The sequence below is a fragment of the Periophthalmus magnuspinnatus genome, chromosome 15 (genome assembly GCF_009829125.3).
Source record: "Periophthalmus magnuspinnatus isolate fPerMag1 chromosome 15, fPerMag1.2.pri, whole genome shotgun sequence".
In the NCBI taxonomy this organism is placed as follows: Eukaryota; Metazoa; Chordata; class Actinopteri; order Gobiiformes; family Gobiidae; genus Periophthalmus; species Periophthalmus magnuspinnatus.
This window is the reverse complement of record NC_047140.1, coordinates 31,438,700-31,455,756: the sequence shown is the minus strand read 5'-3', so window position 1 is coordinate 31,455,756 and position 17,057 is coordinate 31,438,700. Positions and strand designations below refer to the sequence as shown.

The window sequence follows — 17,057 nt, the reverse complement described above, 5'->3', positions numbered from 1 at the left end:
CGACACATCCACTTCACAGTTCATCTTTTTGTTTTGTTCATTTGGAAACAGTATTTTATCTCACGTGAATGGCGCTCTCCATCTTGTTAGAGCTCGTTTGTCTTTGAGAGACCCTAGAAATTAGAAGAGGTCATGGGAGGTGGGCTTCAAAGTGGGGTTAGTAACAAAGCCCGTCTGGAGCGGAGCCACGCAGAGTGAAGAGACCAGTGTGGGTCCTGTGCTTTTGGCAAGATGCTCTCACAGTTTGCCCCGTTCGCTTTTGTCCTCCGCACTTTCTCAGTAGTGTGGGTTTACGCTCAGAGGCAGATCATCTATTTATAAAACGTACTTCCATTTTTATTATATAGTTCTACTTTATTGAATCGGTGTAATAAATCCAGAATAAGTAGCAATAACCCGGGACAAAAAGAGTCAAAATCTGTGTTCAGAGAGTGTTGAAAGGCGAAAGTATGGAACCAGTGATACTTGTTTGAGTTTCGAACTTTACAACGTCTTAAAATCCTGCGAGGCGCCTCCTTTTGTGATTTTAGGTCAGTGGTGGAAGAAGTAAAAGTACAGATACTGGAGGAAAAAAAACCCAAAACAAGTAAAAGTATTAGAGTACTCGATTAAAAATGTACTTAAAGAGTAAAAAGTTATAGTATTTTGCACTGATTTTGAGTCTTATAAAGCTTCAAACGTAGTCATTTTGATAAAGATTTGAGTTGAGTTTTGTTCAACAGAAACTATTGAATTTATCTTTTTCTATCTGTTTTTATTGCTTTTTTTTGTTTTGTTCAACTTCTGAATGTGTTACAAATAAAACCTCAGTCACACAATAACAAAAATACTTTTACTTTTCAGTCCTGTTCAAAAATGTAGTGGAGTAGAAAGTACAGATACTGCTCTCAAATTTTAGGTATCAACTTCAGTAAATTTTACAGTTAATACTTTTTATTTTTAAGTACAGTACTCTTCTACTTTCTTGCTTTGGGCTGTACAAAAATAATTGACCTGCTGCTTGTATTAATTATAATGACATAATAATATTAATTCCTTGGTTTTACTGCGTCTTTCGAGGTTGGTGCTTTTACGATGCATTATTCAGCCCACAGACACCGGTGGATTAAAACTCACAAAACATCTGAATTAACAATTCATTGCTGTATTGATACTTTGCAGTAAAATCATGCTGGTGGTGTTCTGTTCATGTGTGTCTATGGTGCAATGTTCAGCGGTTGCCTTGGTGACACAATGCATACATTAGCAAACACAGACCAAAAAAACAACAAACATTTAGTCTGAAAACTCAAGAAAAAACACAAAATGGATTTAAACGGCGCATTTTCAGGAGCCTGTGATAAAAAATCAAGGGTGACTAACTGAAAAATTGTTGGCTAATGCTAATGCTAGCAAACGTGTGACTGTAATACTATTTGAGAGGGGCTTGTTTAACAGCACAAATCAGCTTATCTGTTATAGTTCAAGCTAAATCGGCACTTTCTGATCCGATTGTGTTAAAAGAAAACTCAGATTAAAGCCTAACTTGACTAATAGAGCTTTAGACAGAGTAGTGCTTCCAGTTAGCATGACCCCCCCCCCCATGAAATGTTGATGCTGCAAAGTATATGATCGTAATTTTCTGTTGCACCAGCAGCTCTTCTGTTTTGAGCCTAGTGAAACAAAATGGCTGCAGTAAAAGGTGTTTTTGTCTGGTGGACGTCAGCGTGGAGTCATGTGGACAAAAGATACGCAGATTTCTAGAGGGCTGACACTGAAGTACCACAGCCACAAAGAAACTATTTGGCATGATATTCTAGAGGCCAATCAGCGCACACCGGGTTTATCCCCAAACCACTGTTCTACTGGGTTGTGTAACCAAGCCAGCAGAAGTCATTATGAACCTACAGAGCCTGCTGGGAGGAATCTATGGAATCAGTGAGAACGCGCTTGACAACAGGAAGTGGAGGAGTATATCACCGCTGCAGTGAAACCTGTTTGTAATGGAATTCCCATTGTTGGAGCCTGGGTAGAGGATCCCCTCAGTGCCCAGGGCTAGTAATGGCACCATTAGCTGTGTTTTAATGTAGACCCAGAGGAGCTACACAGAGCCACAGCAGACGACAGAACTGATACAGGCCAATAAAAAGAAACAGACGGCACAAATCACACTGGAGGTACATGTGCAGCACCCCCTTAAGTCACACTGCCACTCGAGGGACAGTACGGTTTCATTTAAGTTTAAAGAACAAATATTGTGCTTGTGTCTATAATTTTAACCTGTGACACTTGTGAATCAGTATGTTATAATTTGCACATTTTAAATCGCAATATTCGTCTAAAACGTTGTAATAATGTAGTACTTCACACGTGTGTCCTGTGGCTCAGGTCTGTGGCTCCTGTGGCTCAGGTCTGTGGCTCAGGTCTGTGGCTCCTGTGGCTCAGAATATCAAATCAAAATCAAATCAAACTTTATTTATATAGCACTTTTCATACAAAAAAAAAAGTAACACAAAGTGCTTTACAAAGCATTAAAATCAGTCCCACCCACCAAACCCACCCAGCCACCCGACAGCCCAAGAATAGACTTTAACCTCCTGGGACCTGATGTTCTGAGATGAGGACAACATATTTTGGGTTGTCTAGGCCACAATGCAATTTTTTTTAGAAGAAGAACAGCCAACAATGCAAAAATGTTCACTTTAGAACATTTTTAGGAGTTTAGAATATTTAGATTTTTTTTTTGTAAAGTCACATGTCTCCTGCTCCTGTCTCTTCAGATGAAACACATGGTTCCATGAGGCACAATTGTTGTTTCTCATTTTGTTTTTACTCAGGACAAATGTTGCTGTTCAGGGTCTTAAGAGTTTTTTCAAATCATTATTCAAATGTTTTATTAAAATGCTTTAAAAATCCACATTTGAGGACATTCATTTTACATCACTTTTCTCAGAAACTACATAATGTAAAAAGATAATTATTTGTTTTTACATCATCAGGTCCAATCAGCCTAAATAACAAAGAGAAATGAATAAAGTCACTAAAGAGCTCGGGTCTGAGGAGGTTAAAGCTGCTCTGTGTGAACAAGTCTCTCCATGAACATCTCCCACATGAGCCACATGAACCGTCTCACATAAGGAGGACTAAACCGGGACTAAACCGGGACTAAACCGGGACTAAACCGGGACTAAACCGGGACTAAACCAGGACTAAACATGTTGAATCAGTGTTTCAGTTTTGTGCAGTTTAAACCTGTCTCACTTCCTGAAGATGTGAGACAGACCTCGACTTTAATAATGTTTAAATCCAGGCTCAAACGCTTCTGTTTTGGCTGCTGTGACTGAAAGGGGTTTGTTCTGCCTCTTCTCTTTTAATTGTTCGGTAAAGCACTTCGAATTACTTTGTGTATTGGTGCTGTACAAATAGACATGCCTTGCCTCATGAACTGATTTCTGAGTTAGAAAACTGTGGTGCCAAATGGACGCTGACGTCGCTGTAAATGTAAACATCATCATCGTCACCGCCCTCTATGGATAGCTGCACATCACGTGAGCGTAGTGAGTGACAGATTTATTTTTCGCATGTACCAAAATGACTCTGCAGAGAAGGAAGTGCGTACAGAGCAGTGGGCGTGTAGCGGTGGAAGTGAAAACTGGAGTTGTTTGGCAAAATGGTGAACTCTTGAAGTGATAAAATTGCTCAAACGTGCACAAATCACTTCAAAAACAACTTCGAAACAACTGTAACCTGGTTAAAAGCTCTGAAAAGTCCATTTTGTTGAATAGGTTTGATTTAAGGAAAGGACATCTTAGATCAGTGATACAGCGCCCACACAAAAATATTATTATGTGAGGTGGTCAGAGACAACACAAGAATTGGATAATTTTGTTTCAGTTTCAGCAAAATGTAGAAAACGAGAGCTTATATAATGTAGTGTTAGTTTTATAGTGGTTGAGGAGTGTGTGTTTTGGCACGTTGTCGTCTTTGAGCCAAGGTCATGAAGCAGTGATTGACGCCGCCAGCTCATTCAGCCCCCGTGTTGTGCTGGACATATAAATGAATGTATTAAGATTATTTACTGATGGTAGTTTGTTCTATCTTTTTTTTTTTATCTTTATTTTTTACAGGGGAACCCAATAAAAAAAAAACTGTGGACTGTTTCATGGACACCCCCTTTAAAATACAATACAAAAAAAAAAAAAGAAAACAAGTCCATTTACAGTGGTCCCTCGCTATATCACTGTTCTGTTTTGTTTTTTTTTTACATCGTTTGCAATGTGCATTGTGTTGTGCGTCCTGATTGGCTGTTGGACTGTAGACCATTGTGTTGTGCGTCCTGATTGGCTGTTGGACTGTAGACCATTGTGTCGTGCGTCCTGATTGGCTGTTGGACTGTAGACCATTGTGTCGTGCGTCCTGATTGGCTGTTGGACTGTAGACCATTGTCCATCAGTCTCCTCCGTGCCGTGTCTCCTGTCCAGTACAGAATGTGTTCAGACAAATTTACATAAACGTTGGATCTCAGTGTGACTCTGAAGTGCTGTACGTTTGCGATTTGTTTTCTCCCCGACAAAACCCACAATGTCGATGAAACGTTCTGCACCGACAAAGACGCCTACGAAGGTTTGAACTTTGAGAGAGTTTAAACGAGAGAGAAATGTGAGAAAATGTTAACGCCTGTGTGAGAAAAGTGTATAAAGTGTGTGGTGAGGGGTTTTACAGACAAAAACAGAGAGAATAATGTAAAAAATAAATCTGCTACTTCACGGATTTCACCTATTGCGGGTTATTTTTAGAACGTGACCCCCGTGATAAACGAGTAACGACTGTAAAACATTAAAAACAGGAGCAGGTGTTTGTATAAAAGTTTATCACGTTATTAAATTGTGATTGTGTTGCTAAAGTCTCCAGTTTTGCTTGTTCTTGGAGTGTGTTCCATTTTTGTGACGCAAAACAGCTAAAAGGGTCTTTCCCGTCTCAGTTTTGGTGCGGCTCGTCCTTAGCATTATGCGGTCATGTGATCTGGTCTTAGTTGACCCAGAAAATCTCAATGTTTGAACCTAAAGTTGTGACTTGAGAGATGTTTAAAGTAAATAAATCAACAGCGGTATCGGTTGATATTGGGAATCGGCAGATATTTGTAGCTATAGCATCAAAATCGGTAACGGCACTGAAAAAAGCCAGTGTCTGAAGAGTGTTTGTTTTGGCACGTTGTCGTTTCTGCTCCAAGGTCATGAAGCGGGTGATAACGCAGCCCACTCGTTCAGCTTCTGTTTAGTGCTGAAAGCTTTTAATGATAAGCTCAAAAAGTCATACCATGTAACTTTCTTCGTGCAAACACTGAAAAAATCTGTTGTCTTTCCCATGGGAATTTGGCCAAAAGGTCCAAGCGCAGACAAAGGAAATAGACTGGCTTTATCACCTGCTTTTGTCTCCCTGCACAATATTTTCACTTTAAGTTGCTCGGTTAAAGTACCTAAAGGGGCTTTTTAAACAGCTTTGAGAGTCACCGCTGGAGCAGAGGAGACGATAAAAGGCTGACTTGCAGTGGGATCTTTGCGTGTCAATAATGAAATGGGGCAGTCGGTAACGTGAGCAGATCTTGGCAGGGGTTAAAAACAAAATGTGGAAAATAACACCACGAGCATCAAAGGATCAAAAGCGTCTCAAGTCGTCTGCTCACACGATCCCATTTTTACAAACACGGAATCACAACATTATGAATATGTTGAACACGGGATTTTTATTTCAGAGATTTTAACCGTTTTCTAGTCGTTTCTTCTCATGGGGGTTGTATTTGGAGTGATTCATGTTTGAGTTTAATCTTTAATCGACTGTTTTTTGCTGATCAACTCCCATTTTCACGACCACTCCTTAGTTCGTTCTTCAGTTTTATTTTCTCAGTTTCTCATATGTTGCGTAGTCATTTTGGCACAAATAAAAACTAAAAAAATCCGCTTCTCGCTAGTGGGAACAGCAGCTTTCCATCGGAGTTTCTGAGTCTTTGCGATGACGGCGAAAGTAGTTCAGCTGGTAGAGCGTTTGTCCACTGATCCAAAGGTGCGATTCCAGCTCTTACGGATGAATGCTGTTGTTGTGTGTTGTTTTAGATGAATATTGTGATCTAAAATGTCCAAATTATAACGTAATGATCCACGTTTGTCAGAGATTTCAACTATAGAACAGTAGTAGTGACATTTAACATGCAAATTGCAAATCTCTAAAATCCTCCAGTTCCCAAAGTTGCTTTTAAATGGTCAGTTCTCGCCTTTTGTTGGTTGAGCTTGTCCAGTCTTGGGTTCACATGTCACAGCCTTGTTCCTGGGCCTGGTGTTTTGTTACTGTGAAGTTTGGAGGGATCTTTAATGTGCTCAACACTTCAGGACCCGAGGACAGGTGCTTTGTGGGGCTGTCAGCCTCTTGTTTCTACAGTAATAAACGACCTGCGTACTGCTTTTGGCCTTTACATATCCACTATCATCCCCTGCACTTCAACACACACTGCAGCAGCTTTTTACAATGTTCCAGTTCTAAAGGTTTTTAAGTCCGCCCTGCTCTGCAAACTGGACTTTTCAGACCTTTAACCATGTGCTAGTGAGTCGTTTCTTCTCATTGAGACTCTGAAGTTGTATTTGGACTGATTCATGTTTGAGTTTAATCTTTAGTCGCTCATTTTTAAGACCCCATTTTCCCAATCTACTCCCGTTTTCACCTCCACCATTACACGCCACCACTGTGACGTACACACTTCCTCCTCTAGTTTTATTTTCTTAATTGGTGATACTCGTAGGAATAAGCAGCGTCGCAGCATCATTTTGGTACAAATGAAATAAACATAAGCTCCCAATAGGCACCACCATTTTCTAACGCAGAACTCAGCGGATTTGTTTGTTTTATTAAGTGGTTTTAGATGAATATTGTGATTTAAAATGTGCAAATTAAGACATAATGATCCACAGACAGATTTAAAGAATGTAGTCGATCTTTAGCACACAGAAAACATGAACTAAGAAAGCGAAATAATAATACAATTAGAAGTTATAATACAATTTGAAGCAATAAAAAGTGCGTATTAATGTCGCTACCCTCTTCATAATACGCTGACGCTTCTAATTCAGAATCTGTATCTTTACTATCTGTCTGTTCTTGTCTCTTTTTAGTTTTATTACTTGAAAAGATCGAGAACGACGACATCGGGAGGAAGACGTTGAAGATCACCGACTTCGGCCTGGCTCGAGAGTGGCACAAAACTACAAAGATGTCCGCCGCCGGCACGTACTCCTGGATGGCCCCCGAGGTCATCAAGTCCTCCCTGTTCTCCAAAGGCAGCGACGTGTGGAGGTACGCACGCTGACCGACTCCACACCTGCTGCCTCTCCTCTGTAAAACACTGATTCATGCTGTTTTCTTCGTTCTAGCTATGGCGTGTTGCTGTGGGAGCTGTTGACCGGAGAGGTGCCGTACAGAGGGATCGATGGACTCGCGGTTGCGTACGGCGTTGCGGTTAACAAACTGACGTTACCCATCCCTTCCACATGTCCTGAACCCTTTGCCAAGCTCATGGAAGGTGAATCACACTGCAAGTTTACATAAAAACAAAGGATTACAATGCACCCTATGTGTAAATATTGTTACACAACTCCAGCTTGTGTTTGTGAAATGGGCGGTTTTGTCCTGGCATGTTGTATCTCGTGTAATTATAGATCAGCGCTTCTTTGAAATAACTCCCTCGTTGTGTAATTATGTGCTTGTCATAGGGCTGAGTGATACAGGAAAGAAAAAGATTTTTTTTTTTCCCCCTATATTGATCAATCTCGATTTTCAGTTCCAATTTTCTTCCATCTTTTTAAAAACATAGACACGTGGACTTCAGGAATCTAGAGCAGGGAGTCAGGATCGCTACAGTATTTATTTTGTATTTATAGCAGCAATAATCCATGTTTAAAGTTTGGAATGAGTTTGTACGATATATTAAGCCCCATAAACTGTTTATATAAATAGGCATAGCTAACCTGAAGGGGGTGCGATTCTGGCTCCAATTCACTTTACGTTAGAAAACCGTGTCCTCTCTCTGTACCTGCTGCTGTCACACTCGTCATTTTGGTCTTAAATGTTCGTATTAACCCGATCTACATGATCCTGGGGTTTTTATTTCACTATATGACAGTGTTGCTAAGCGCCCGCTCCCTGTTAACCCAGCGTTGCAGACGGGAAGAGGCGTTACTTTCAACATCCTCGCTCTGGATTGGCTCTTTGGTTGCTGTGATACTCACGGTCAGAGTCGGTAGCCTCGATTAGCCTCATTTGACTGGTCCACTTCTTTATACAATCTGCGGTATCAACAGAAACATGCGTGCTAAACAAAGTGTTAAGTTTCAGTCATAAATGGTGAAGAAATGACTGTTTACTTTCCGTACGTTTGATTATAATTAGATCTGTCGCGATAATCACTCCATCGACTAATAGTTCACTTTATTTTTGATGGAACAATCATTTTTAAGGGTCAATATTTATCGTGGGGACTTTTTCTTTGTACTACAAGGGAACTTTTAGTTATTTTTCTGTTTTATGATCAGATTTGAGCTGTAGAGAGTCGAATACAAAGCTTCTATGACTCATTATAGACACAAATTACGGTAACTCAAGTATTTAATTAATGTATCTATTTATTGCACTTCGTGTTTTTAACCATAATATACATTTATAGCTGCTTTTTGGGGATAATCTTGCGTTGGGGTTTTTGTGTCAGTGGCATAAATTAGGTCCAGTTTTATCGTTTATCGTCTACATTTACTTCAGCGATATATTGAACTTCAAAGTGTGTTATCGTGACAGAGCAAATTATAATAAGAAGCACCAGAGGAAAGAAAGTCAAATTATGCAGCTGTAAAGGTCCTATACATAAAATGGACTCTTCTGAGGTTTAAGTCGTGTTTTAATGCTGTTTCCTCCTCAAAAACAGACTTGGAGTTGTGTTTTGTTTCATTCACACGTTTGAGTCACACTTTATTATCAGTCTGTAACATCTCCAAAGCTCAAAACGCTCTGTTCCACCTTGTGATGTCATCAAGTGGTAGTTTTCAGCAAGTTAACAGCTCCTTTTAACATCTTAGTTCAGTAGAGATTGGCAATTCCAGAGCTGAAATGATCCAAATGATTCTAGAAATGAAGGTGTGCGGAGTTTAAAAACACAGAAGAGCACTTCCTGTATCAACACATGATGACATCACAAGGTGGAACAGAAGAACTCAGCCTAAATCTGCAGGTTTGTTTGTGTGTTAAACATGTGTGAATGAAACAAAACACAACTCCAGGTCTGTTTGTGATGAGGAAACGACATTAAAACAGATCAGAAAATGGCGTAATATGAGCCCTTTAAGTTAAGACACGTAAAAAGACTGTGGCCCTGATTTAAAATGTCCTCGCCTTAACCTCAAGATCGATTAAAGTTCAGATCATGGCCTGTCTTTTCATTTTTAGCATAGCCTTAGCTCGTCTTAACAGTTCTGTTTAGCTTCAGCAGATGGTGTAACACAACAAGAGCCAATGTTACTAATGAACGGTGTGTACAGAGTGCTGGGACCAGGACCCCCACGTGCGCCCCTCGTTCTCCTGTATCCTGGAGCAGCTGTCGGCCATAGAGGAGGCGGTGATGGCCACCATGCCCCAGGACTCCTTCCACATCATGCAGGACGACTGGAGAGTGGAAATCCAAGAGATGTTTGATGAGCTGAGGACCAAAGAGAAGGTAAGAGAAGGTTCTGCTGAGGTTCATGTTCATATTTCTGCTCCAGATGATTCAAGTCAAACAGAAAATCAACCACAGTACAACATTAACATTACTGCATTTATTATTATTGGTATACATGTACTACTACTACTACTACTACTGTTACTGCTACAGCTACTACTAGTACTGTTATAGCTACTACTACTACTGCTACAACTACTACTACTACTGCTACTACTACTACTGTTACTGCTACTACTACTACTGCTACTGCTACTACTACTACTACTGTTACTGCTCCAGCTACTACTGCTACTGCTACTACTACTACTGTTACTGCTACTACTACTACTGCTACTGCTACTACTACTACTACTGTTACTGCTCCAGCTACTACTGCTACTGCTACTACTACTACTGTTACTGCTACTACTACTACTGTTACTGCTACAGCTACTACTACTACTGCTACAACTACTACTGCTACTGCTACTACTACTACTACTGTTACTGCTCCAGCTACTACTGCTACTACTACTACTGTTACTGCTACAGCTACTACTACTACTGCTACAACTACTACTGCTACTGCTACTGCTACTACTACTACTACTGTTATTGCTCCAGCTACTACTGTTACTGCTACTACTACTACTGTTACTGCTACAGCTACTACTGCTACTACAGCTACTACTACTACTGTTACTGCTATTACTACCACTACTACTACTACTACTACTGGTACTGCTTCTACTACTACTTCTAATAATAATAACAACAATAATACTAATACTTCCTTGTCTTATCCATCACTTTTCTGGTCTATAATATTCCACGTGTGTCTGTGGGAAAAGCTGAACCAGCCTAAGGTTAACCAGATGCACTGAGTGAGCAGACTAATCACTCGTTTAACAAAACAGCCCATTAGCGTGGAGGCGTTCAGCGGACTTCCCCTTGTTAAGACCTTAATCTGCTTTCTGTACAAGTCCCCTGTCCCTGGCTTAAAGCGCCGGTTCATTAGTGTTTGGAGAAACTGCAGGATCAGCAAATGGATCAGCCAATAGTGGACAGAGTCTCGTTTGGTTTGCTTTATGAACAGCTTAGGTTGTGGTTGTTAAAGTTGTTTATTTCCTTGCTTCTGTGTTTCTCTGGTGTATTAAGGGAAGTGTAGACGTGTGAATTCAAAGTGAAAATGTCTGAAATAGGCTCTGTGCATAATAACACCTCTCAACCTCAATGTGCAACAACTTCCTGCCCAATTTTATCTCTGAGGTTTTAAACACCACACAAATAAAATTTATCCTTCACTGGAAGACACTTTTGACACTTCAGACGTGTTTAGAAAGAGACACGTTTGTGTCTCAGTGCTAATGTTAATGCTGATTTTAAGGCATAAAAAATATTAAAAGAACACCACAAACTATATGAAAATAACTGGGTCGTCTTTATTTTAATAAATTTTAATTTATATATATTTTTTTTTATTTTATGTTTTCAGATTTTAATAAAAATGGCTCTTAGCTTTAAGCCAAGCAAGGGTGTACCAGATTTTAGCTGCATAAAAACTGAAATGATGATTCCCCATGTTTAGTCCTGACTCTGGGCACCAGGACTGAACCAGGACTAAATTGACATTACATCAGGACTAAACTAGAACTGAACCAGGTCTACAGCAGGAGGCGGGTCCGTGAGGTCCCTTTAAAGTCTATTCTCTGAGCCACAGGAGCCAGTGCAGAGACCTGAGCACAGGACACATGTGTGAAGTACTTCCTGGTTCTAGTCCTGACCCAAGCAGCAGTGTTCTGGATGTTCTGGATGTTCTGTTCTGACTTGAGGCTCGTTTGGAGAGGCCAGTGGTCAGGACGTTACAGTCGTCTAAGACACAGTGAGCTAAGATGCTGCTGTGTAAAGAGCCTATTATAGAGTCAAAATCCACTGCAGCTAATTTAATATTTTGGTCTAAATCAATTCTGGAGTAAATGTTCTTTATTAAATATCACACATATGTATATTCAGATTGATGCAACTATTCTAATTCTTCTTGTTTATTAAGAACTGATTTGGTATTAGCTCTAGTTTGGTAGTAAAATGGATATTTTTTTCCTGTTTCCTCTGGACAAACTTGCGCTCCAGTACAAGGTCGTCCTCATCAAGTCCTTCACCAGGACACGGCACTAGCCCCGCCCTCTGGAATCACTCCCACAACCCATCAGGAACCAGGACTCACTGCAGCACTTCAAATCACTTCTAAAAACTCACGTTCAATGTGGCACTCCCCCATGATTTCCACCTTCGTCTTCTATTGTTTCTTATTGTTTGTAAAGCGTTGAGTGTCCAAAAAGCACTATATAAGTCTCATGTATTATTATTATTATTATTATTATTATTGTTACTACAAATGCAGTGTTTGTGTGTTTAGGAGCTGCGTTCCCGAGAGGAGGAGTTGACGAGAGCTGCTCTTCAGCAGAAGTCTCAAGAGGAGCTGCTGAAGCGCAGAGAGCAGCAGCTCGCAGAGAGAGAAATAAATGTGCTGGAGAGAGAACTGAACATCCTCATCTTCCAACTGAACAAAGACAAACCCAACGTCAAGAAGAGGAAGGGAAAGTTCAAACGCTCCCGCCTCAAACTCAAGGACGGCAACCGCATCAGTTTACCCTCAGGTGAGACTCAGAGGGTCCTAAAGAGTGAGACTCAGAGGGTCCTAAAGAGTGAGACTCGGAGGGTCCTAAAGAGTGAGACTCGGAGGGTCCTAAAGAGTGAGACTCGGAGGGTCCTAAAGAGTGAGACTCGGAGGGTCCTAAAGAGTGAGACTCGGAGGGTCCTAAAGAGGGGCTTATCCACTGGACCCTCAGGTCAGACTCGGAGGGTCAAGATGGATTCTCACGATTCCATCTTGGTGTTCTCCTGTTGTAAGGTTAATCGAGCGGACCAATCACAGAGCAGCGTTGAGGTTTGTGTGGATGCCAAAAGCGAAGTGCCCAAGGGAACCAAAACAAATGATGAACAGATGAACTTCAGCCTATTTTTTGCGTCAGTACAGAATATTTAGTTAGTAGACAGAAGAGTAAGAGCTGAGTGCATTTGTGGACAGGGATGATGTCACAAAAGTTTAATTTTTCGGCTTATTCTGATGTTGTAACGCTTCAAACTGCCTTTTCCCGATCATTTTCAGTGAGAGCCGTCCCAGATTGATAATGTGTAGAACTCTTCAGAGTGACGCGTAGATCAGTCTGATGCGAGTCACACCGTCATAAACACAACGAAGTTCACATGAATTGAAAGTCTTTATGCAGCTAAATAAGAACCACTATGAATATGGATTAAAATCTATAAATGGATTAAAACATGAAACAATAAAATAAGAAAATATGATAAAAACAATATGACAATATAAAGTTATGGAGCTACATATAATACACAAACAATTCAGAATTAATATCAATGTGTTTAGTCTTTGCATGTGCACTAAGACTGATCCTGCTTCATCACTTTTGGGGAAGAATGTTTATTTTGCGAAAACATTGTGCTTGTGTCTGCTCTAGTTATAATCTCTGACACCCGTGGATCATTGTTATAATTTGTACATTTTAAACCACAATATGAATCTAAAACGAGTCCGCTGATTTCCGCGTGAGAAAACTGGTGTCCAATGGAGCTGACATCGCCTAAACGTCATCATAACAAAGCGCCCCCTATGGACAGATGCACGTCACACTAGAGCAGCACATTTTTTAACATTTGTATCAAAATGACGACGCGACGCTGCCGAATCCTACGAGTATCAACGATTAAGAAAATAAAACTGGAGAAGGAAGAGCGGACGTCAGTGAGCATGTACTGGTGGAGGTAAAAATGAAGCTTGAAAATTAAGCAATTAAAAATTACTCAAACATGAACGAATGACTCTAAATACGAAAATGGTGAATGAAACAACTATGACATTGTTAAAAGCTCTGAAAAGTCGATTTTGCAGCTCTGTTTAACTCCGTTGTTCCCAGTCTTGTTAAAATGCTGCTGTGTTCCGCTGTTGTGAAACTAACCCATTAATGCCTGTGTTTTGTTTTAGATTTCCAGCACAAGATCACGGTGCAGCCGTCGCCCTCCATGGACAAGAGGCGGAGTCTACACAGCACCAGCTCGTCCCCCCCCAGCAGCCCCACTCTCATCCCACGACTGCGAGCCATTCAGCGTGAGTTTCACAGACCGCCGCCCACGTACTCGCCCGCTCACCGCTCGCTCGGATAACGTGTTATGGCTCTGCGCTGAGTCAAGAGCATAAATTGTAACTCGGGTCAAATCTTTGTGTCAACAGTGTGGCCTATTTGGAATGTTTCTACTGCGGGCTGCACTCTAAAGTTTAGGGGAGCAGTAACATTCACAGTGAAAGGGCAGCGCAGACAAAAGCTGACGGCCAGTTGTTTGAACAGGTTGATAATGGCTTTAGTCACGCATCGACGCCCCTGCAATAACTCCAACGAATTCCTCCGTCGCATTTTATGAACGCACACATCTGACATTTAGACGAGGGGGCGGGTGAAGATTAGATAGTGTTTAAACCACACGGGCACACCTGCGTATCACCATCACGTCTGTGTCTGAGTGATTCGTTTAGGAAGAAGAAAGTATTTATGTAGCACCACAGTATAAAAGGCCTGCTCCCTCCTGACCTCTGACCTCCGCAACACCCACTCACTCCCACACGTCAAGTCCAAAAAGCTCATCTGTTTCGACTGGTCTGTTCACTCCACCATACACCAGAGATCGAGCGATACGGGTTTTTCGTGGCTGATGCTGATAGTTTTTTTAGAATCCAGACCAAACGAGAGCTGATTTTGACTATTTTCCTCAAATTATGTTGGCAAATCCAGTTCTCTGTTGCATTTCAAGCCCGGTCAAACGTGATCATCCAATCAGAACTGTTTTTTTCAGTGACACGTGAAACGAAGGAGCACTTTAGTCACCTATGATTTACAAATAAAATCTAAGAGTTTGGTGCTTCGCTCACTGATTCTGCAGAAATCTGCCATGTTTTTCAGCCCCTCACTATAGTTTTTCCTTTATTATTTCCGATACAAATGGACCATGCGTCACTCACACCCATTTGAAAACGGCAAGATGCATTTGGGACCAGACTCACATCTTCATAAAGTATTGAAGAAATGTGTGTTCTGGATCCCAGGCAACAAATTATGTGATTTAAATTTACCGCAAACTCACCCACAACCATTTCTTTTTTACCATAAACCTTTAAGTGAGCTGTGTGTCACATTTAGTGTAGTTTTCTCTTCGTATTAAATTGTTAATATAAAACTGTGTGTGCATTTTTTAGGCAGCAAATCGATCACAACAAAATATCGGCCTGTGCTGGTGATTTAAGCCCGATTAGCCAATACACTAAAGTCCAGACCATCGCTGCACTGTCCTGTTTTATTTATATTCCTTTAACTGTATGGTTTTAACTCTTGTATTTTAATGCTTTTGGATTTGTTTATTGTTATAGGGAGATGATCGAGTGTCCAGAAAGATACATTATTATTATTATAAACAAAAAAACTACCTGAGCGTAGGCCTGTCACTATAACCACTATATTGATTTATTGTTCAGTTTATGAAAGCTGGAACAATGTATTTTTCATGTACATTTTTCCAAATGTTTTTGGAATAACGGGGAGATTTTCATTTTGTGGGTTAAATACGTCACTTCTTTGGCTTATTATTGCTTCATTCTGCCATCTGTCTATTTGCAACATGGTTTACTGGGATTATCCTGCTTTGTTCTTTTGGCCTAATGTGGTTTCAATTATCGTTTATCGTTATACAGGGTGTCCATAAATTTTAAAATGTAATTACAAAAGCAGTTGATAAGATATACTAATCACACTGTTCTGTTGTACTCAGTGGTTATAAAAGTTAGTGCAGATGTCGACCTCGACCTTTTGACTGAATCTGTGGCACCACAACTGCAGGACCTTCAGCCAAATATCACTCTCCAGCAGATGGTGCCACCAAACTGGGGTCTGCAGGTTCCTGAGTTCCACAAACACGTCCTGACCGTTGGATTGAAGGGATGGACCAGTTCCGTTTGCACCAGTTTCACCAGATCTCACACCTCTAGATCTCTTTCTATGAGGCCGTGTTAAAGATGTCACATATCAAACAAAGATACAGAACATTACTGAACTAAAGCGAAAGATACAGATGAACCACTGATCAGACTCTGCTTCATGTGACTAATGGAGCCCATATAGTGGTGTCTTAAATCAGGGGAAAAACACTTTGGAAACCACTGAGTACAACAGAACATGTCCAAACTACGGCCCAGGGACCAAATGCGGCCCTCAGAGCAATTTTTGTTGGCCCTCATGCCTCCTCCTAAACTGGCCCACTTGATTAGGAAGTATTTTTACTACAAACTGAAGAGATTCTACCTCTATAACCTGAATAACATCACATTGATTGCGACACGGACCTAAAAATAATCTTCCAAGTCTTATCAAAGGTACAATGTCTCTGTCAAACTTGTGTTAAATGCACCAATTGACTCCCTGTATAATATGTACAAATATGTTTCAGTATGCGGCCCACGGTGAAAAAAGTTTGGACACTCCTGGATTAAGATATCTGATCATTTGCCTTTTGTGATTTTTTTTTTTTTTTAATTGTAAAGGGACTTAATGAACACTCTGTATTTCACTGTAGTGATATGTCATGCTTCAAATGTTGTTGTCTCGTGACAGGCCTACTGATGACATCACATGAGAATACTACATAAACTGCACACAAACGTTTAAAAATCACTGAAACAGGACAGATTTGGACCTTTACTTTACACTTTTAGGATATTTTTGCAGTATTTTTGAGGTAACTCGAGTGTGGTCCCTCCTCAGCGACTTCCTTTGTGCAGAGGGACACTATGTATGTCTATCAGCAGGACGTTGATCTGACCAGCGAGCTCTACTCAGGGCTTCACGAGCAAGGCAAGGACTGAGCTGCCAGTGTAACAGCGGTGCGGTGTCTAACGGCGTCAAACTCCGCCTGTATGAGACGTGTGGTGCTTTGGTTCTTAACAGCTTCACCTAGACCTGTCACAATATTTACGATTTATCGACTTATTCAGTACATGACAGATGAAATAATACTTTTTGGGGTCAGTATTTATCGTGGGGACTTATTTTTTTGCAGTAGTGGGATATTTTTGACAATTTTTTTCGCAGTATAACATTTAAGCTGTAGAGTTATGAATTATGACTTATTACAGATACAAACGAACTACATAAGTGTTGAGTGATTTATTTCTTGCAGTTGTTTGGTTTTTTTTAGAATTTTTTTTTGGGAATAGTTTTGCTTT

The 17,057-nt window shown here is 40.6% G+C and overlaps 1 protein-coding gene across 1 annotated transcript in view; it reads left to right on the top strand.

Annotated features, from left to right (window-relative positions):
- map3k21 (mitogen-activated protein kinase kinase kinase 21) overlaps nucleotides 1–17,057 on the top strand; it is a 35,393-nt gene that overhangs the window by 11,999 nt on the left and 6,337 nt on the right. Inside the window, exons 2-6 of the mRNA XM_033979176.2 lie at nucleotides 7,140–7,320; nucleotides 7,398–7,546; nucleotides 9,552–9,727; nucleotides 12,129–12,369; nucleotides 13,776–13,898. Of these exons, the coding sequence (XP_033835067.1) occupies nucleotides 7,140–7,320; nucleotides 7,398–7,546; nucleotides 9,552–9,727; nucleotides 12,129–12,369; nucleotides 13,776–13,898 (870 nt within the window). The remainder of the gene's footprint in view (nucleotides 1–7,139; nucleotides 7,321–7,397; nucleotides 7,547–9,551; nucleotides 9,728–12,128; nucleotides 12,370–13,775; nucleotides 13,899–17,057) is intronic.